At 50.9% G+C, this 21,247-nt stretch overlaps 2 protein-coding genes across 2 annotated transcripts; one reads left to right on the top strand and one right to left on the bottom strand.

The window, feature by feature from the left end:
• Positions 1 to 11,738: 11,738 nt before the first annotated feature.
• On the bottom strand, positions 11,739 to 12,701 carry LOC149914628 (olfactory receptor 14J1-like). The gene has a single exon (XM_031602827.2). The coding sequence runs from the start codon at positions 12,699 to 12,701 to the stop codon at positions 11,739 to 11,741; it is 963 nt and encodes a 320-aa protein (XP_031458687.2).
• A 6,872-nt stretch (positions 12,702 to 19,573) lies between these two features.
• On the top strand, positions 19,574 to 20,530 carry LOC149914629 (olfactory receptor 14C36-like). Its single transcript, XM_090126699.1, has one exon. It carries the CDS (start codon positions 19,574 to 19,576, stop codon positions 20,528 to 20,530), a length of 957 nt encoding a protein of 318 aa, XP_089982825.1.
• The last annotated feature ends 717 nt before the right edge of the window (positions 20,531 to 21,247 follow it).

Here is a 21,247-nt window from a genome sequence, read left to right on the forward strand (position 1 = left end):
ATTAATCATCTGGGTCTCCATTGGTCGTCAGAGGGCAACCTTGGTCATCAGAGGATGTCAGAGGGCATCAGAGGTGAGGAGAATCCTTGTCCCTGCAGGGTTTGTCCCCAAGGACTTAGGGCAGGAGAAGAAGGGCTGGCAGCAGCCAACAGGCCCAGGGCAGGATGTGGGTCCCCTTGGGACAGCAGCCACAGCTCCTGTCCCACCTGCACGGTGACCCTTGGCTATCCATAGGGCAGCCTGAGCTTGCCCCTTCCAAATCCCCTCCTCTGCACTGCCCCATAGAGTGCAAGGGAAGGTATGGAGGTGACAGTGCCCAGGTCCCCCTGGAGCAGGCCAGAGACAGTCCCCTCCATACCATCCATCCCCAGCCCCTGATCCCTGGTCCTCAGGGCTACGGGACACCCAAGGTCCCCAAGTGCCCTGTGGGGTTGCAGGTGTCCCCGTGCTGCTCACCTAGACATGCAGATCCAGGACCGCGCGTTTCTCACGTGGGGGATTCTCCTCTGCTCTGCTGAGCACGACCTGGGGAGAAAGGAGGTGTAGGGACACACCGAGGGACAATGGGAAATGCTGGAACACACTGGGAAAACCAAGGAAAATGGGACACACTGAGAGGCCCTGAAGGCGCAGGGACCCATTGTGGGTTCTAGAACACCGTGTCCAAGGCAAGGTCCTGTAGCCTGCTCAGCCCCAACTGCCCTCCATTGCCTCCTTCCCCTGCCCATTGATCGCCCACCGCAGGAGGGAGCCAAACAGAGGCCTTGGGGCCCAGGGGTGTCTCCAAGTCCCAGGAAAACAGAGAGGACAGCAACACATCGCACCCCCGTTCTTATCCCAGGGTCACCCCTCAACTTACAGGACCAGGAATTTCAACGAGGACAGGTGGTGGTTCCTGGGGAAGAAGAGCCAAGGGGCAGCCATGAGGGAACTGTGAGATTGGGTGTCCCCATCCAAGCCCCCAGTTTGGCCCTAGGGCTGCCCCCAACCCCGTGGCTGCCAAGTTCTGTCTGCACTTCTGCCCATGGAGAAACCCAGGGTTGGGGTAGGACATAGGGACAGGACAGGAGCTTGGGGGGTCCTAGAGAGGGGAATAGGGATTGCAAAGAGATGAGACTTGGGAGTACCAAATGAAGAGGAACGAGGATATCAAAGAGAGGTGAATGGGGGAAAATGAAAGAGAGGGGACTGGGGACCTAAACAGATGAGAATTGGGATGCCAAAGGAAGGAGATTTGTTGGTGCCAAAAGCACGGGATATGGGGACCCAAAGAGAGGGCATTTGGAGCTCCAAAGAGAAGGCATTTGGGGACCCAATGAAAAGGGGACTAGAGTGCAAATGGAAGGAATTTGGATGTTCCAAGTTGAGGGGTGGCCTCTGCCAGGCAGGGGCAGACTCCACCTGTCCCTGCGGAGCTCCCTGCAGGGCAACCCTTGGACACAATCTGTGTGGCTGCCCGGGCACTCACCACAACAACTTCCGGTGCTTGCACAAGTGGCTGTGGGGAGAGGAGTAGGAGAGGGAGTGAGAGAGACCTTGGCATCAGGGAACCCCATGGCCAATCCCCTCCAGCCCCAGCCCACATCCCCCATGGATGCTTCACCTGAGCTTCCACTGTGCAGCACAGGGCAGCGAGGAGCATCACGAGGCTGAGCGCAGCTGCCTTCATCTTCCTCTGTGCTCTGGGAGCTGGGTGAGGCTGCAGGAAGCAAGGGCTGCATTTATCCTCCCACTGTCCCTCCCACAACCCCCAAGTGCCCCTGGGTTTGGCAGGCTCCGTTGGCACAGACTGACCTGGCATGCAGCCATCCCCTGCCCCAGCCCCGGGGCACAGGAGGCAACCAGGGATCAGAGGAAGAACATTGAGTGCTGGGATCCCCATGGCATTGAGCCCAAAGCTCCCAGATACCAGCACCTAGCACACCCCAGCCTTTCTGTCCCCAGGACCACCGTCCCCATATCAAGGCTTTGTCCAAGGATTCATCCCTGACTTCTCTTGAGTCCTGTGATGCAAGTTGTTGGGCTGATAGTTTGGGGAACTGGGGATATAGCATTTGGGGGAGGTGAGAGGGCAACTGGGATGTGGGCAGTGAGGAAATTAGGGAGATATTTGGAAAGCAAGGAGACATAGGGATATGGGGACACGAAGATATGGGAGCATCATAGAGATATGGGGGCATCATGGGAACATAAGAATATCATGACGATATGGGGAAATCATGAAGATATGGGGATATGGGGACATGCAGCCAAATGGGAGCTGGTTGGTGACAGGGACCTGGAAGTCTGTGGGGACAGGTGGGTGATGGGGACACATAAGCACAGGGAGGCTGGCAGTGTCCACTCAGTGCCTTTGTGATCATGCAGGAGGTCAGGAGTGAATAACAGGCCTGGGCTATGGCAGACACGTTTCCTCCTTACCAAACCTGAAGACCATGACTTTTAGAATCATGGAATCTCAGAATCACGGAATACCTGAACCACAGAAGTCACAGACTCATAGAATCAATGAGTCATGGAAGCACAGAACCACAGAATCACAGTACCATAGAATTATCGAATCATGGAATCATTTAGGAGGGCCGAGACCCCTAAGGTCACGTCAGGAGATGTGTCATGTATTTTCTGCTCTCTTAAATAGCCTGCCTCACAAGTCCCCACGTTTCATCCGGAAATCTGTGCCGCGTGTCTGACATGGCAGTAGTGCTGCCTCTTGTAGTAGGCGTGGCGAGGAGACGGTGTGTGACGGGGTCAGGTTCCCTATGCTCAGGGCTTGCCAGGTGCTGTCCCATAATAGGACAGCGTGTATGCAAGGGGTGTAGACAAAGCGGGACAAGAATATTTAAGTGCCTGCTACATTTTAATAAACGCCATTTTGCTTCACCTATACTTGGGGTCTGTGTGAGCATTTGGCCCCGACCTGGTTAGGGGTCGGTTTCGCTGGCAAAGCAGCATCTTATGGGGTGGAAAACGAATGATGCAGAGAGAGCGGCAACAAGTGGTGACCCCGACGTGATCTACCCTGTGAGTAGTAGCTGCCCGGCGTGCCCGTAAGGCGGTGGAACCTGTGGGGTGTTGGCAGGTCGCCTACGGAAGACACACTGCGGTGGAACCTGTGGGGTATTGGCAGGTCGCGTGTGTAACTATGGATCAAGTAATTAAGGTACTTTTATATTTTTGTAAAAGTTATTGCGGTAAGACCGTTCCTTCTAAGAAGGAGATCGCGGCCGTGTTATCGCGGCTAGAAAAGGAGGGTGAGCTGGACTCCCCTCAACAGGTGCTCGATTCAAATAAGTGGGACTCACTTACTTCGGCGCTGTGCCAGCGCGCCATGTCTGACCAAAAAGCCTCAGAGCTTAAAACGTGGGGCTTGATACTTGGGGCTCTTAAAGCGGCAAAGGCAGAAGGAGGGTTCGGGGAGGACTGGAGCGTGACGGGGGCTGCCGGGAGCGGGTCTTTGCTTTCTCATAGATCTGACGAGGCCAAGATGGCGGCGACGGCAGAGAGCGGAGGCGGAGAGACGGAGAAGAAGGAGTCGCCGAGTCAGTCGTGTGAGCCGACAGCTCCGCCCCCACCTTACCCTGTCCCGTCTTTATGCCCTTCTTTGGACAAAACGTCTCAGCCAGAACCGCCCCTTGAAGAACGCGATAGGGTGGTGGGCGGAGCGGGGCGGGGGAGCCCGCGGCCGGGGGGGGGCCCGGTTACTGACTGGGCTAAAGTTAAAGAGAAAGCGAAAGAAAAGGGCCTAGCGAATCCAGCCGCGTTTATAGTTAGCCCTACAAACACGGGCGCTTTCTCTATCACATCGGGTTATTGCGGAATCCGATTGGCCCTCTACATGGCCTACAGGGGCGGCACAGATGATAGCGGGAGTGGGAGGAACAACACCCACCCGGAGGTCCGCCCAGAAGATTGAGATTATCGTAATCAACAGGGATGGTTCCCTGGAAAGGCCTGTTCTGCTTACCCCGTTGGTGGCGCAGGTGCCGGGAACCCTCTTGGGGAGGAACTTTCTGCGGGGTGTGGCAGCACGCATAACAAATTTATAGTGGGGGCCACGATCTGCCAATTGTCAGCGCAGTATGCGATCCCACTGCGCTGGAGACAGGAAGTGCGACCTGTCTGGGTAGATCAGTGGCCCTTACCGACGGAAAAGCTTGTAGCGCTTCACGCATTAGTACAGCAAGAGCTTCGTTTAGGTCATATAGAACCCTCTCTTAGTCAATGGAACACTCCTGTATTTGTGATAAAGAAGCGGTCAGGATCCTATCGCTTGCTGCACGACTTGTGCGCAGTTAACGCTCAGTTAGTGCCTTTTGGTGTAGTTCAGCAGGGTGCGCCCGTACTATCCGCCGTGCCCGCAGGCTGGGGGGTTGTTGTTATCGATTTGAAGGATTGCTTTTTCTCCATACCCCTGGCTGAGCAAGATAGGGAGGCTTTTGCCTTTACGGTTCCTGTCCGTAATAACCAAGGCCCGGCTCGTCGGTATCACTGGCGAGTGCTCCCACAAGGGATGGCGTGCTCTCCCACGATCTGTCAGATAGTGATTGACAGAGTCCTGAGTCCGGTCCGACAGTCCCCTAGGCAGTTCCTCCTGCTGCACTATATGGATGATCTACTGCTATCATCCCCGACCCCATCGGGGCTCCAGTCATTAGAAGCCCAAGTGGTGACGCTCCTGACATCAGCCGGCTTCACTATTTCTGCTGAAAAGATCCAGAGAGGATCGGGGGTCCAGTTTTTAGGATATCAGCTGGGAGACAAAACTGTCCACCCAGTCGGGGTTGACATCAAACCCCGGATACGCACGCTATGGGATGTGCAGAAGCTAGTAGGAGCCCTACAATGGGTTTGAGGGGCACTGGGGATCCCTCCTCGCCTCATGCAGCCATTTTATGAGCAGCTTAAGGGCTCAGATCCGAACGAGGCGCGTTCCATCACGCCCGAAATGGCAGAGGCATGGAAGGAAATAACAGAATCCTGTTGTCATTCGGCTCTGTCTCGATATGATCCTGGAAGGGAGCTAGAAGTAGCTGCCTGTAAATGCGAGAGTGGGGCGGCTGCTGTTATAGGCCATGACTTGGGAGCCAAACCGCAACCATTGTGGTGGCATTTTTCCGTTCAGCCCACGCGTGCGTACTCCTCCTGGCTGGAAATATTGGCTAGGCTTCTTCGTAAGTGCCGTCATACGGCTGTCAGAACCTTTGGACAAGAACCTTCCATTATCTATCTCCCTACATCATTTTGTGATTCTTTACCGCTCCCAGAGCCCATCTTGCTTGCTTTGGAAGGGACGTCAGCTTCCCTCACATTTGCGGACTCGCCCCCTATTTTCGAACTGGCGAGACCATTGCAGCTGTCGTTACGGTGCAGGGTGCAAGACTCGCCCGTGGAAGGGCCTACCCTGTTTACCGATGCATCATCATCAACGGGGCAAGGGGCAGTAGTGTGGGAAACAAATGGTCGCTGGGATTCCATAATCTTCACAGATCCGGGCGCCAGCGTTCAGATGCTCGAGGTCAGGGCTGTTGCGATGGCGATTGTTTATTGGCCCTCCCTTCCCTGTAACATAGTCACAGATTCTGCTTTTGCAGCTAAGCTCGCTTTGAAAATGGGCCAAGAAGGCATCCCTAGTACGGAAGCAGCGCTTATCTTAGAAGATGCTTTGTGCACCCGAGTAGAGCCTATAGCAATTTTACATGTAAGAAGTCATTCGGATGTACCAGGATTCTTTTCAGAGGGCAACGCAGCCGCAGATGCGGCTGCAGGGTCCCGTGTCCTGACGATCCGAAAGGCCAGAGACCTCCACTCCACGCTTCACATAGGCGCCCGGGCACTCGCTCGAGCCTGTGGTATTTCCATTACAGCTGCAAGGGATGTGGTGCAGGCCTGCCCTCACTGTAATTCAGCTCCTGCTATTGGGGCGGGGGTCAACCCCCGCGGTTTAGGGCCGCTGCAGATATGGCAGACGGACTTTACGTGGGAGCCGCGAATGTCACCTCGGTCGTGGTTGGCAGTTACTGTTGACACAGCCTCCACGATGATCGTGGCTACCCAACACGGAAAAGCTAATTCTACCTCGGCCCAGGCCCACTGGGCTGTGGCTATTGCGGTCCTCGGCTTGCCAGTGCAAATTAAAACGGACAACGGCTCATGTTTTACATCACGGTCCACCAAGGATTGGTTAGAGGCCTGGGGAATTCAGCATACTACGGGTATTCCGGGAAACTCACAAGGGCAGGCCATTGTTGAAAGGGCTAACCGCCTCCTCAAAGAAAAGATCTATGTTCTTGGGGAGGGGGAGGGATATAACGACAGAATCCCAATAGCAAGACAAGGAGAGATACTGGCCAAAGCTCAGTTTGCCTTAAATCACTATGAAAGAGGGGATGCCAGCAGGGCACCAGTAGAAAAGCACTGGCAACCCAGAATTCTAGAGGAAGGCCCTCTAGTCAAAATAAGAAAGGAGGCAGGAATATGGGAGCCAGGATGGAGGATTCTAGTATGGGGTAGAGGGTATGCTGCTGTAAAACATGTCAATACGGGAAGTGTCATGTGGATCCCGGCGAGAAAGGTCAAACCAGATCTGATGAAAGAGAACAGTAACGAGGGACTCTGAGTTTTGCAGGTATGGCTCCTGTGAACGCCGAAGAAGGAGACAGCCCAGGAACCCCAAAAGAAGGCCGGGAGAAGCGTGGAGGAAACTCAACCGTTGCTGCCAACGAGAAAACGCGTTTCTAACAGGCAAATGCTATGTTTAGTGTGTGTGGTGGTTATTGCTTTATCACAGGGAGCGAGGGAATTCACCTTTCGTCACTGTCAGGGAATTTACGGGTTACTTAGGTAAATAAGACGAGCCAAAACGACTTTTGCTTTAGCTTGCAATCGGCAACCTCACTCTTTTGCACTTGCCTAATGGGCATCCCTCAATACACGTTAGAAGCCTTTGCGAGGTACACTACAAACCATTCCAGCTGCCGTAACAACACCAATCTAGCTAGCCAAACGGCATGTTTGATAAAATCTCTGAACGACCCTGGGGTTGCTGCAGCACAGAGCTTGGCTCAGATAGAACATCTAGCATGTTGGTCAGTTAAGCAGGCGAATTTAACAACATTAGTATTGAATGCGATGCTAGAAGACACAAACAGCATTCGGCATGCGGTGCTGCAAAACAGAACAGCCATCGACTTCTTGCTCCTGGCACAGGGGCATGAATGTGAAGACCTAGAAGGAATGTGTTGCTTCAATCTTAGCAACCACAGCGTATCCATCCATAAAGCGCTGAAAGCCCTGCGAGACCATACGGAGAGGATCCAGGTGGACGACGACCCCATCGGAGACTGGTTCAAGAAGACGTTTGGCAACTTCGGGAGTTGGACTGCGAAGATCGTTAAGGACATAGTATTAGCACTCTTAGTAATTGTGTGTATTGCCGCTATTCTGCCGTGTGTGATTATGTGCTTTCAGAATTGCTTGCTAAGGATTGTGTAGTAGCTTATGGACCAATGCATAGAGTATAGAGTATCACAGGTATCGGGAACAATTGTAGCGTTTGCGTTCGCGCTGTTACGGGATATTACTGAGCATAGGGAGGGGGAGATGTAGTAGGCGTGGCGAGGAGACGGTGTGTGACGGGGTCAGGTTCCCTATGCTCAGGGCTTGCCAGGTGCTGTCCCATAATAGGACAGCGTGTATGCAAGGGGTGTAGACAAAGCGGGACAAGAATATTTAAGTGCCTGCCACATTTTAATAAACGCCATTTTGCTTCACCTATACTTGGGGTCTGTGTGAGCATTTGGCCCCGACCTGGTTAGGGGTCGGTTTCGCTGGCAAAGCAGCATCTTATGGGGTGGAAAACGAATGATGCAGAGAGAGCGGCAACACGTGTTGCCAGTGGGATCCTGTCTGCCTGAGCACCTGGCAGGGCCCATGGAGGAAGAAGGAGGTTTGTGTAAGGGATTGTGATGGCTCTTCTGTTTGAGGACACAACTCGATAGCAGGAGGGACGTGACTTGGTTGTGTCTGTCCATGAAGCTGGCACGTGCCTTGGAAGATGATGGTGAGGTTCCTTCTTCTCAATGGCTGACAGGCCACAAGAAAGATGATAAGTGGCATTTCAATGAGGAAGTGATTTCCAATATGATGGAGTTGACCTTGGTAGTGGAAATGAGCAAAGGGGGGAAAAAACTCCCTCACAGTGCAGCTTGAACACTAGAGACTGGGCATGAGGAGGAAGAAATGTCACTGGAAGGGTTATGATGTGGGGCCATGCTGGGGGATCACTCCATGGCTTTGTGTTTCAAGGGACGTTCAGAGGGGCTTGAGAGACATCAGTGACATGACTGCAGTGCCAGGGTCAGAGTGGGGCAGAGAGGAGATGTGGGTGTCTGCAGACCACAGGGAAATAGGGGCTGGGCTGGAGCAGCATTGGAAATCCTGCAGAGGAGAAGGCAGTGGGTGCTGGTGAGGATGGAGGGCCCAAAAGCAATGAAATCTTTGTCCCCTTGGCCATGGTTTGTGAGGAGATTTGCTATGGTTATGGTAATGGGGCCTCAATGCCTCCTGGCATCCCTGTGCAGAGACTGGGAGGTGTCACACTGCTGTCCTTCACATGGAGTACAATCTGCCCCACCACACCAACCCCAGGATGAGCCCTGAGCTCATTCCCTCACATACGATGGATCTCCCCTCTGGGGTCTGGATGTCAGGCCTTGTCTTTCTTCATCAAACAAACCAGAAGATTTCTCAGCACAATGCTTTACGTAACTATAATCATTGCCTCCAATTCCCTGCTCTAACAAGTCCAAGGGAGGCTGTGTTGGTAATGTCCCTCAGTGGGCCCCATTAGTACGCCAAGATCCCTCCTCTTTTTCTTCCAACTTTACTTTCTCAAGTGCTTACAACATTATCCACTCAATACCTGAGGTTCTTAGACCTGACATCAAATGTACCACGGGTCTCTCTGAAGTACAGCAAGTTGCAATGAGCCATGTCTGTTCCATAATGTGTTTGAAGTCAAGATTTATACATCTAGGTGGAGAGGTTTCATAATGTAGTAAAGAAAAAAGACTTCAAAGGGCACCCAATAAAAATGTTTTGTGTTTTAAAGTAGTGCATCTTGTTGCTTTTGGAGCATCATTCTGTTGGAGAGGATCCAGAGGAGAGCCATGGAAATGATCAGGGTGTTGGAACACCTCCTCTACTAAGACAGGCTGAGGGAGCTGGGCTTGTTCAGCCTGGAGAAAAGAAGGCTGCAGGGTGACCTCATTGCAGCCTTTCAGTACCTAAAGGGAGCCTACAAGCAGGAGGGGAATCAACTCTTTGAAGGGGTAGGTAACAGCAGGACAAAGGAAAATGGTTTGAAGTTGAGGGAGGGAAGATTTAGGTTGGCTGTCAGGGGGAAGTTCTTTACAGAGAGAGTGGTGAGGAGCTGGAGCACTTCCCAGAGAGGCTGTGGATGCCCCATTCATCCTTGGAGGTGTTCAAGGCCAGGTTGGATGGGGCCCTGGGCATCCTGGGATGGTATTAAACGTGGAGGTTGGTGGCCCTGCATGTGGCAGGAGGGTTGGAGATCCACGATCCTTGAGGCCCCTTCAAACCCAGGCCATTTTGTGATTCTGTGATTCTCCAATTGATGTTGATCCAGAGAGTCTCCTAAGGAGATCTGCATAGGCAGGAAAAGCAATTGCTTGAGGTCTGACTCAGTACGGACAACCTGACTGCTCACCTCCCCAGGCCTGACGTGTCTGCTGTATGCCACCTGGCACTTGCATCACTTTTCCCGACAGCAGAATTCTCCACTGAAGTCTGGATGTTACAGTTCCTTTACACCATTCCTTCACCTGCTTTTCTTAGAGAACTGTTTGCAACAAGCACAGGATGTTGCTTCCTACTTTGAAACAAGCAACAGTAAAATACAATACAACTTCCCTAAAAACAGAGCATACTCCTCAGCCATATCCCACCAGCGTGGTTCGCCTAACCAAAAGGATAAGTACTTTACATAGGTAGATAGGAAACGATAAATATTAATAGGAAACACATATTAATTGAAGGATAAATGAGTGAGGATTATGATTAATTGAAGGATAAATGAGTGGGGAGCAAAGCTCCACTATGTGATCACAAGCATCCCATGCCATCTCCGGAGGCCCCAGGGACAGGCAGCTTTCCAAGAGGACCTACAGGAGACCAGAGCCCCTGGAAGCTGCAGATGGAACTTGGGAAGAGGGTCTCCGGGAAGTAACTGCCAACTGTTGTCTTTGTCCCTGTAGCTGCAGCCCAACCCAGCGCACTCAATGCCCCCCAGACAAGTCAGTGGAGCCCTGGGGGTGACTCAGCGCTGAAATGGCCACTGGGAAGCCAAGAAACTCTGATTTATTCTCAATAAACACAAACATCCGTGAACCACTATGGGTCATTGGTGTCAAGCTCTGCCCAAAAGTCTCAAGTATGGGTCACAGTCACTGTGGTGAAACCCATCACATTGGAAAAACGTCCCCACCCAACTATGGACATGAAAAAGGAACAGTGTGAAAAGACCCACCAGGTCAGTCCTCAGATGAGTAAAAATTTATCTGCTACAGAGGCGGAGAGCAGAAGGCATTGAATTGTGACTCAAAGAACTAAAGGAGGTCTAATTCATTTAATCCATGAGCTGATACAAACACTGTCAGAGTGAAGGACACTGGTTTATGACATAACGTGAGGAAGAAAGAAGGTGGTGTCCCTCAAGGGTCAGTCTTGACATGGATGCTCTTCAACATCTTCATCAGTGACACAGATGATGGCATCGAGTGCACCCTCAGCAAGTTTGAAAATGACACCAAGCTGAGCAGTGCAGTTGATCCATTGGAGGGAAGGGAAGCTATGCAGAGGGACCTGGACAGGCTGAAGAAGTGCGACCATGTGAACCTAAAGAGGTTCAAGAAGGCTAAGCGCAAGGTGCTGCACTTTGGCTGGAGCAATGCAAGGTGTTTATACAGACTGGGCAAAGAAACACTTGAGAGCAGCCCTGCGGAGAAGGACTTGGGGGTCCTGGTGGATGAGAAGGTGGACACGAGCCAGCAGTGTGCGCTTGCAGCCCAGAAGTCCAACTGTGTTCTGAGCTGCATTAAAAAAGGGGTGGCCAGCAGGGAGAGGGAGGTGATTGTCCCCCTCTACTCAGCTCTTGTGAGGCCCCATCTGCAGTGCTGCATCCACGCCTGGGGCCCCCAGTACAGGAAGGACGTGGAGCTCTTGGGGCGGGTCCTGAGGAGGGCCACTAAGGTGCTAAGAAGGCTGGAGAACCTCTCCTATGATGAAAGGTTGAGGGAACTGGGCTTGTTTAGCTTGGAGAAGAGAAGGCTGCAGGGAGACCTTATTGTGGCCTTCCAATACTTGAAGGGAGCGGATAAACAGGAGGGAGAACGACTGTGTACAAGGGTGAATGTTGATAGGACAAGGGGCAATGGTTTTAAACGGAGTCTGGGGAGGCTTAAGTTAGATATTAAAAGGAAGTTTATCACTCAGAGGGTGGTGAGGCACTGGAAGAGCTTGCCCAAGGAGGTTGAGGATGCCCCATCTTGGAGGCATTCAAGGCCACTCTGGATGTGACTCTGAGCAGCCTGGTCTGCTGGTTGGCAACCCAGCCTGTGGCAGGGGGGTTGAAACCAGATGATCATTGTGATCCTTTTCAATACAGGCCATTCAATGACTCTGTGATAACATAGGCATCTTGCGGAAAAGGCTGTGAGTCATTTGTTGAGACAGATGAGAAGACAATCCCTGCTGAAATTTGTCCATGATATCATTTTCCGAACTGCATCCTTGAGCTCCTGGTTCCTCATGCTGTAGATGAGGGGGTTCAGTGTGGGAGGCACCACCGAGTACAAAAATGACACCACCAGGTCCAGGGATGGGGAGGAGATGGAGGGGGGCTTCAGGTAGGCCAAAAAGTCAGTGCTGACAAAGAGAGAGACCACGGCCAGGTGAGGGAGGCAGGTGGAGAAAGCTTTGTGCCGTCCCTGCTCAGAGGGCATCCTCAGCACGGCCCTGAAGATCTGCACATAGGACATAACAATGAAAACAAAACACACAAATACGGCAAGAACACTAAACATAATAAAACCAATTTCCCTGAGGTAGTCTAATTCTGAGCAGGAGAGCTTGAGAATCTGGGGGATTTCACAGAAGAACTGGTTGATGGCATTGCCTTGGCAGAGTGGCATTGAAAATGTATTGGCAGTGTGCAGCAGGGAATAGAGAACCCCAGTGCCCCAGGCAGCTGCTGCCATGCTGGCACAAGCTCTGCTGTCCATCAAGGTCCCATAGTGCAGGGGCTTGCAGATGGCAACATAGCGGTCATAGGACATGATGGTGAGAATGCAATACTCTGCGGAAAACAAAAACAAAAAGCAAAAGACCTGTGCAGCACATCCTGAGTAGGAGATATGCCAGGTGCCCCAGAGGGCATTGGCCATGGCTTTGGGGAGAGTGGTGGAGATGCAGCCCAGGTCGAGGAGGGCGAGGTTGAGGAGGAAGAAGTACATGGGGGTGTGCAGGCGGTGGTGGCAGGCTACGGCTGTGCTGATGAGGCCGCTGCCCAGGAGGGCAGCCAGGTAGATGCCCAGCAAGAGCCAGAAGTGCAGGAGCTGCAGCTGCTGCGTGTCTGCCAACACCAGCAGGAGGAACTCGCTGATGGAGCTGCTGTTGGGCATCTGCAGTTCCTGGGCATGGAGTCCTGTGCAGAGTGCAGAAAATAATGACAGAAATCAAGATAACTTGCAGACACTCTCCTCCTCCTGCAATGCTATAGAAATGTTTCTTTCTTTGAAAAATGTTCATTTAACTCCATAACTTCAATTTCCTTGCATGAGCTTTAGTGTACCTTAAGAAGTAGAAGCTGAAAGAGCTCTTACTTTCCTCTCGTTTCCTAATCATATCTCAGCTTCCTAGATAATTTCCTCTTACAATCAATTTCCATCCCTCATATCTTTATGCTGTCTGCACTCACAGTGCCCATCCCTACCTCTTTTCTGCCCTTAAATTTCTGTTAGAGAAAGCTGTCTGTTTTCAGGATAAGAGCATTATTCATGTCAGCAGAAAACGATAGCAATTTCAGCTGAAAGCACTTTAGGAGAATGTTCATATAAGGGCAAATTGTGAATGGTACAATTCAGGATTCTCAGAGATGTGTTCATATTTCACATCTCCTTTCAGAATTCTGCCTCCAACTCATTCTCCTTCCCTAAGAACAGGTGTTGGAAAATCCCTGCCTTGTCTCTCCTCCTGCAAAGCACCCTTGGAAAAAAAAACACCCAGTGGTGAGTGTAGCTGTTATCCCCCTGCCCCAGGCAGCAGCTGTAGCAGCAGAAGACCTCTGCCCTGCCCTGCCGTGGGACTCCTTCCCCCCACACATCTCCCCGCAGCGCCCTGGGCAGCTCCCCGGGCAGGCTGAGTGCTGAGTGCTGAGTGCTGAGTGCTGAGTGCTGAGTGCTGAGTGCTGAGCCTGGCAGGCGGCAGAGTCAAAGCCTGCAGTGAGACTTACCTTGTCAAAGGCTGTGAGCAGTGCTCCTGCAGTGAACTCAACACCTGCTCAAACCATACATATCCTATAAGCTCTCTGCCCTTTCTCTCCTCTCCTCCTGTCACCTGCAGGCTGTGCTGTGCAGAAGAGCTGCTCCTGGGCACAGCTGTCTCTCTGCAGCGCTGCCCACTTGTAGGAGCTCCCTGAGTCCCAGGAGCCCAGCCCAGCTCAGCAGCAGAGGATGTCATTTTCTCTTCCTCACTGCTCTCCCTGGAGATGCCCTTGGGGGCTGCAGGGCTGGCAGCTCCTGATAGACAACAGGGTCATCTCTGCAAAACGTACTTTGAAGTCAGATGAATTAATCACCAGTAGCCAAGCTGTTTTCGGAAGCATTGTTTGTCCTAACAGATTGTGTGTGCTGAGCAAAGCTGCCAATGCCCCATCTGGTGTCATGGTTTTATGATTCTTGTTATCAGTATTCCACATCATAACATCATGTAAAGCACCGGGAATGAAAGAGTTAATACTCCAGTTCTGTGGACGGACAACTTTCTGGATACCTGGTTCTCAGAAGAGAAGAAGAACCGCATATCCCAGGGGACTCTGAGTTCAGAGGGGAAGATAAGCCGTGGGAGGAAGACCTGGGATCTCTCACTTGCTCGCTGCCTGGCAGTGTGTGGCTGCGCGCCCCAGCCGTGCGCCTTCAGTTCAAAGTAAGGCTTTTGGTTTCAGACACTTGCTCTCTCATTATATTTGAGTTATTACCCTAAATTCCAATTTTATTTTATAACATTGTGTTATCTTACATTCCAGTATCATGTTTAGTAAAAATAAGTTTCCTTCTTCAATCATTGATGCTGTTCTTTAATATTTTTATTAGTATAATTTTCTTAATATTTTATTTTATTTTATTTTATTTTATTTTATTTTATTTTATTTTATTTTTTGGCCAGTGGGACTGCCAAGCCTTCAGCCCTCTGTCACGGACACACATTGATCCAGATAACTCCGTAACAAGACAACACACTCAGTCATATGCTCTGCTTTTAGGACGGGTGTGTGGAGCCAAACGTTGGACCTGATGATCACTATGGGTCCTTCCCATTGTGGGTTGTGCTAGGATTCCATGACAAGCTGGATACAAGCACGGTGGGTTGGAATGACTGTGGTGTCACTGTGGGTAGGAGTTCAGTAACACAGTCACGATGTTCTCTCAAAAGTGTTGGGAGCAGTGCTGTCAGAATTACTGAGTTATGGCAGTGATCATTATTACAGTGATGTCAGAGTCACTGTGCTGTAAAGGGGAGACAAGCTCAGTGATTTCAGCTCCACTGTGTCGTCACAGCTGATATGAGCACAGTGGTGTTGCAGTCAGACAGGAGCTCTGCATGTGGGTGAGCATCAAACATGGCATCCCCAGAACCAAATGCTACCAGTGAGGAAATGGTGCCTCCACCTTGGGCCTGGGAGTTCAAAGTTCTGTTGTGATTGACTGCTTGTTCAGACTGAGCCCCTCTCACATCCCACATCCTGGCATGAGACACACTGCCCACATGGGACTTGGGCCTCACGGCATCCTTGCACCCCATGCAGAGTCTGGCAGCTGCTGTGCCCTGGTCTTTCATTTGACATCAGACAAACCTCCATCCCACTGCCCCAGGAAGGGCCCTGAGCCAGCACGAGGGAGGGACACGATCTCCCTGCCAAGGCTCTGGGGATCAGGCCTTGGCCTTTCTGCTTCAGAAGACAAAGGAGGCTTTGCTCAGCATCACAGCCACCATCCCAGTGCCTTGGTCTGCCTGCAATCATGGCTTCCAATTATCTGCTCTAACAAGTCCCTGGGGAAGCTGGCTTGTCCATGGCCCTCAGTGGGGCCCATTACTACTCCAAGAAACTTCACTGTTCCTTCTGACTTTGTACTCTTGAGCACTTCGTGCAATCTTCTTTCTGCACTGGAGGTGATGGACTCAGCAGCAAATGCCCCCTGGGGCCCATGACAACCTGAAGAGCTTTCCTGTGCCTTGTGCCTTCCTGTCATCTTCTTCAGGTGTTCAGAACTTGTACAGCAAACTGGACAGGTATCTGGAGACATCTAAAAGAGGAAGAGAACAACAGGCATTAATGAAGTCTATTTAGTTAGTTAGTTATGGTTCAGTTTAAACAAGAATTTAAAGCAACACTTTGCAACTGATATTGACCCAGGATGTCCCCTAATGAGCTCTACTCTGTCACTGTGTGGACAGCTCCCCATCAGGCTTCCGTTTTCCTTGCTGGACAAGCCCAGCTCCATCAGTCTCTCCTCACATGTGAAGTGCTCCATCCCCAGTCACCTTGAGTGAACCTTCCCAAACTCACTTTGTCTTGCTCTCATCAGCCTTGTGTTGGGGATCTGAACTGTAGAGGCAATGCTCTGGATAATGCCTTCCCTCCATCATACACCCATTATCTTCTTCATATTAAAAAACTGGAAACTTGATTTCTTACCAGATTTCCAAATTCTGAAACAAGGAAGAATAGTTATTAATTACAGGAGATACTAACATTAAACATTTGGAAGGAATTCTTAACATTTCTAAGATCATGATTGTGAGGCATGGAACAGCTGTGGAACAGGTAGCCCAGAGAAGTGGTGGATGCCCCATCCCTGGCAAAGTTTAAGATGTCAAGGGCCCCAAGCATCCTCATGTACTGGATGACAGCGCTGCCCACAGCAAGGGAGCTGAAACTGGATGGTCTTTTAGGTCCTTCCGATCCAAGCCATTCAAGGATTCTGGGGTTCCTGTCAGTCTCGTCCAACTCAGAATCCTGTTTGCTTAGGTATTCCCTGATCACCTCTTTTTTCACCAAGGACACATCTGCCATACACCAACAATTCCCACCTGTCTCTGCCTCCTAGGATTCCAAGAAGACCAGACAAACTAATAAACCGTGAGGTCAGGAAGGAAATGAGTATCAGAGACTTTTCCATGTCCTGTCTCACCATGTTCCCTACACCATTCTACTGTGGGCCCACATTCTCGCTAGCCTTTCTTTTGTAGACTACATATTTCTACAAGCCCTTCTTGTCTGTGATATGCCTGGGCACATTCAATTGCAGTTGAACTCTGACTTTCCTAGACTCATCTCAGGAACACTGGACAAAGTCTCTGCATTGCTGCCAGGTGCTCACTTCTTGTTTCCATTTCCTGTACGCTTCCTTTCTGTGTTTGGGTTAGAGCAACACAATCAATTCACAATAATGCAGGATTTCTGACATCTTAACTTGCCTTCCTCTTCCTCGGAATGGAAATATTCTGCTTGGAAGCCAAGTTGCTTAGATAGTTGCCACATTTTTTGACCCTATTCCCTCAGTGCCTTTCCCTGCTGTTCTGTACACCACAGACACTTGAAGAAGCCAAGGTGTGCTCTCCTGAAGCCCAAAGGTGTGAGCCCTCCCTTCAGATTCCTCAGCTCCACCATCCCATGGCCACTGCAGACCAGCTTCTCTTTCACATTCACATTCCCCATCAACCCTTCCTTGGCAGTATGAGATGCAGCAGAGCACCTCTGCTCTTTGGTTCCTCTATGGCTTGGTCAAGAAGCTGCCAGCTGTGCTCTCCAGGGTTCTTCTGGATGGTGCATGCCCTGCTCTGCTGTCCCTGCAGCAGATACTGCAGTGGAAAAAGCCCCCAAATGGGACAAGGGCCTGACAACACGAGGCTCCCATCTGCATGTAAAGGGCACCTTCCACTTGCTCTTCCTGATCAGGAAGCCAGGAACAGACACCGTTGGTCTCCTCTGTTTGCCATTGCCATTGCCATTCACTCTGACCTGGCTGCTCTGCCTCCCCCAAGATGAGCTCAGTGCACTCTCTGAAAGGGCAGTTGCCCTTCCTTGTCTCTTTTGGAAGCCATTTCACCACATCCCTGAGATCCAAACAAGACCTCAGGTCTGCAACTCTTCAAAGCTTTCTAGCCCAGCATGTGCTGGTGTTCTCATTAGTGAAAAAGCACAGAAGAAAACAACCTATTCAGGATGGGTCATTGGATTCAGTGCATCCATGGTCTTTATGAAGATGGCACAAAGGCATTGGATCCACTGTGGGGCGTCAAGTTGACTAAGCCGCACAGACACTCCTGGATCTGTCTTTCCTGAAGGCCCTGTGCTGCATTTGCAGCTGCATGTGAGTGTGCTGGACAGCCTGGAGAACTGGCATGACATGCCATGACGTGGCTGCTTCTGACACCGTTTGCTTGTGAGCCCATAGAAAACTGAAGTGTTTTCTGTTAAATGATACAGATGTGTGTCAGCTCTGTCGTGCCTTGAGCTCCCGAATATTCAGCAGATGTAGAACAGAGAAAGATCTGCCTCTTCTTTTGAGAGCTCATCCATTTAGTCAGCTGCATACCTCTGCATGCTCCATGGAGAAAAGTGAAAAAAGACACACAAGTGCCATAAATTGCCATAAATGCAAGGGTCTGATATCATTTAGGATGGCCAAGAATATCTCCATCCCCTCTCTGGCCCTCAGCTGATGCTCAGGAAGGAGGTGTCTAAGTCAGGGATTTCCCACGCACTTCCCAAGCACTAGCACACATCCAGGAGCACCCCAGGCACCTTGGTCATCACCCAGGGCCTGTGTGTGGGCAACTGACTCCCCGCTGAAGGACCAAGGACTCGGAGCAGGAGCTCACATGCAGGCAACTCCTTGTGCACATCTGAACTGAACCAGAGGAATCCCTGAAACTCCTGTTGGTCCGTGGGGAGCAGAATCTGATTTCAGCCCCAGAGTTTCCAACTAGCGATGAAATGCCTGCACTACCTCAGCTGGATCAGTGCCCTGCCCAGGGGAAGTCCACCCTTCCTGACCTTCTCAGTGTGTCCTTTTTGTTTCAGCAAAAACTCTCTAATCACATGTCTGGAATTAGTCACTGTCCACTGGGCGTTTGGTGGTTAACTAAGCAGATTTCAAAGTAAAGTCATGACACGGTAGTTTTTCAGGTGCTGTTGGCCATGGAGATGCAGGGACATCTCAAGGGAGATTACCTGGGGAAAAAAAAATCACACCCTCTGTTGCTGAGTTGGGCCAGGCTCCTGGGACACAGGAAGCTCCTACAAGGGGGCAGTGCTGCAGAGAGACAGCTGTGCCCAGGAGCAGCTCTTCTGCACAGCACAGCAGGGCTGGGGGCATGATCCGCAGGTGACATGAGGATAGAAGAGAGAGGAAGGAGAGTTACAGTCTATGTGGAGTGTGAGCAGGCTGTGAGCTCACGGAAGGAACACTGCTCACAGCCATAGACACGGTAAGTCTCTGGCTGCAGGCAGTGCTGCTGCTTTTACTGGAGGGATCACTAAATCAGGGACTTCCCATTGCAGATCAGGATGCAGAGAGTCTGTGTTTCTTTATTATGAAAATGACTTGTTCCATATGAGGGCTTCCCCCCTCAGGGCAGGGGCCTTCAGCTGCCACAGCTTCTGCCTGGGGCGGGGGACTCACAGATTCACTGCATGCCAGAATGTTTCTAAGGACACTGTGCAAGAGGAGAGACAAGGCAGGGGAAGGGAAAGGACTGGAGGCAGAAATCTAGATGGGCTGTTCACTTGGAACACATCTCTGAGACTCCTGATTCACACTATTCTCACTCATTCTGTGAACAGTCACACAATGTGCATTCAGCCTCTCCTCTCTTGAAGGATAGAACAAAATTCCAATACTGTCGTATTCTCCAGACATGAATAATGAAATTAACCTGCAGTCGGGCAGCTTTCTCTAACAGAAATGTAATGGCACATAGGATGGGACTGGGTGCTTTAAAAGCAGTTGGGTTAAAGACAGGGAAAGAGATGAAAATATCCAGGGAGATGGGATAAGATTAAAAAATGAGAAAAATCTATAAGCTGCATACTCGTCTTCTGCTTATGGAATGCTAAACTTCATGAAATTAAATTGAAGTTATGGAGCTAAATGAACATTGTGCAGAGAGAAAGAAAAAAAAAAAAATTATAGCAGAAGGAGTGCCTCTGAGAATGATCTTGACATTATCTTCTGCACTGTGCACAGGACTCCATGCCCAGGAACTGCAGATGCCCAACAGCAGCTCCATCAGCGAGTTCCTCCTGCTGGCGTTGGCAGACACGCGGCAGCTGCAGCTCCTGCACTTCTGGCTCTTGCTGGGCATCTACCTGGCTGCCCTCCTGGGCAACGGCCTCATCAGCACAGCCGTAGCCTGCCACCACCGCCTGCACACCCCCATGTACTTCTTCCTCCTCAACCTCGCCCTCCTCGACCTGGGCTGCATCTCCACCACTCTCCCCAAAGCCATGGCCAATGCCCTCTGGGACACCAGGCACATCTCCTACGCAGGATGTGCTGCACAGCTCTTTTTCTTTCTCTTCTTCATCTCAGCAGAGTATTGCATTCTCACCATCATGTCCTATGACCGCTACGTTGCCATCTGCAAGCCCCTGCACTACGGGACCTTGATGGACAGCAGAGCTTGTGCCACCATGGCAGCAGCTGCCTGGGGCTCTGGGGTTCTCTATTCCCTGCTGCACACTGCCAATACATTTTCCCTGCCTCTCTGCCAAGGCAATGCTGTGGATCAGTTCTTCTGTGAAATTCCCCACATCCTCAAGCTCTCCTGCTCAGATGCCAACCTCAGGGAAGTTGTGCTTATTGTGGTTGGTATCCTTGTGTTTTTTGGGTGCTTTGTATTCATTCTTGTGTCCTATGTGCAGATCTTCAGGGCCGTGCTGAGGATGCCCTCTGAGCAGGGACGGCACAAAGCCTTCTCCACGTGCCTCCCTCACCTGGCCGTGGTCTCCCTGTTTCTCAGCACAGGCATGGTTGCCTATTTGAAGCCACCCTCCATTTCCTTCCCATCTCTGGACCTGTTGGTGTCATTTCTGTACTCGGTGCTGCCTCCAGCAGTGAACCCCCTCATCTACAGCATGAGGAACCGGGAGCTCAAAGATGCTCTTTGGAAACTGATGACCAAAAGTGTTTCGAAAGCAGTGAACTGCCCACCTTTTTTTATCTAAGAGTTGTAATACAGATATTAACAGAATCAAACTGTCTTACTTGGTTTATATATTAGTTTTCTAAGTGTAATTTATTGATTGTTTTATTCCGTGTTTTATTTATTGTAATGTTTTTCACTTAAATGTCATTATCCACATCAATTACTACTCAGTTTGTACCTATGCAGTGTTGCCCAGTCACACAGTACATAAGGAACCAGGATCTCTGTGAATCTTATCAAAACAAAAGGCATGCAATGAGTTTGTCTGTCTTCCTTCTTGTGGGACATTTACGGAGCTGCCAGGGTCAGCTGTTCTCAGCACCCCATAATCCAGCACGAAGCATACAGCTGTTAATCAAACTGTGCAGTGACTGCAGCCTGCAATAGCTGACGGGCCATCCCTTGGCGCCTGGCTGGGGTCTGTGCTTTCAGGCTCACATCTGTCAGTGCCTCTGACAGGCCAGCAGCAGCACCTGGTTTGCACGTCAGTTGTCAGATCCCCTCTTCCTCAGTTCCTGTGAGGCCTTGTGTAAGGAAATGTCTTGGTTATGGGTTCTCATCTCAGAGACTTAACATTTTCCCTGAAGTCTCCCTTCAGTCTTCTTTCCATTTGCCACACAGAGGTGAGCACTGCCTCCACGATGACCGAGGGTAGCTGAAGCACACATGAGAGCCCAGGAAAGGTTGCCCAGGACTCTCAGGAGACATTCTAGAGCATGAATTTGTAGGTAGGAAG

This window comes from Phasianus colchicus, chromosome 29, assembly GCF_987193195.1.
Source record: "Phasianus colchicus chromosome 29, bPhaCol1.hap1.1, whole genome shotgun sequence".
Taxonomy (NCBI): Eukaryota; Metazoa; Chordata; class Aves; order Galliformes; family Phasianidae; genus Phasianus; species Phasianus colchicus.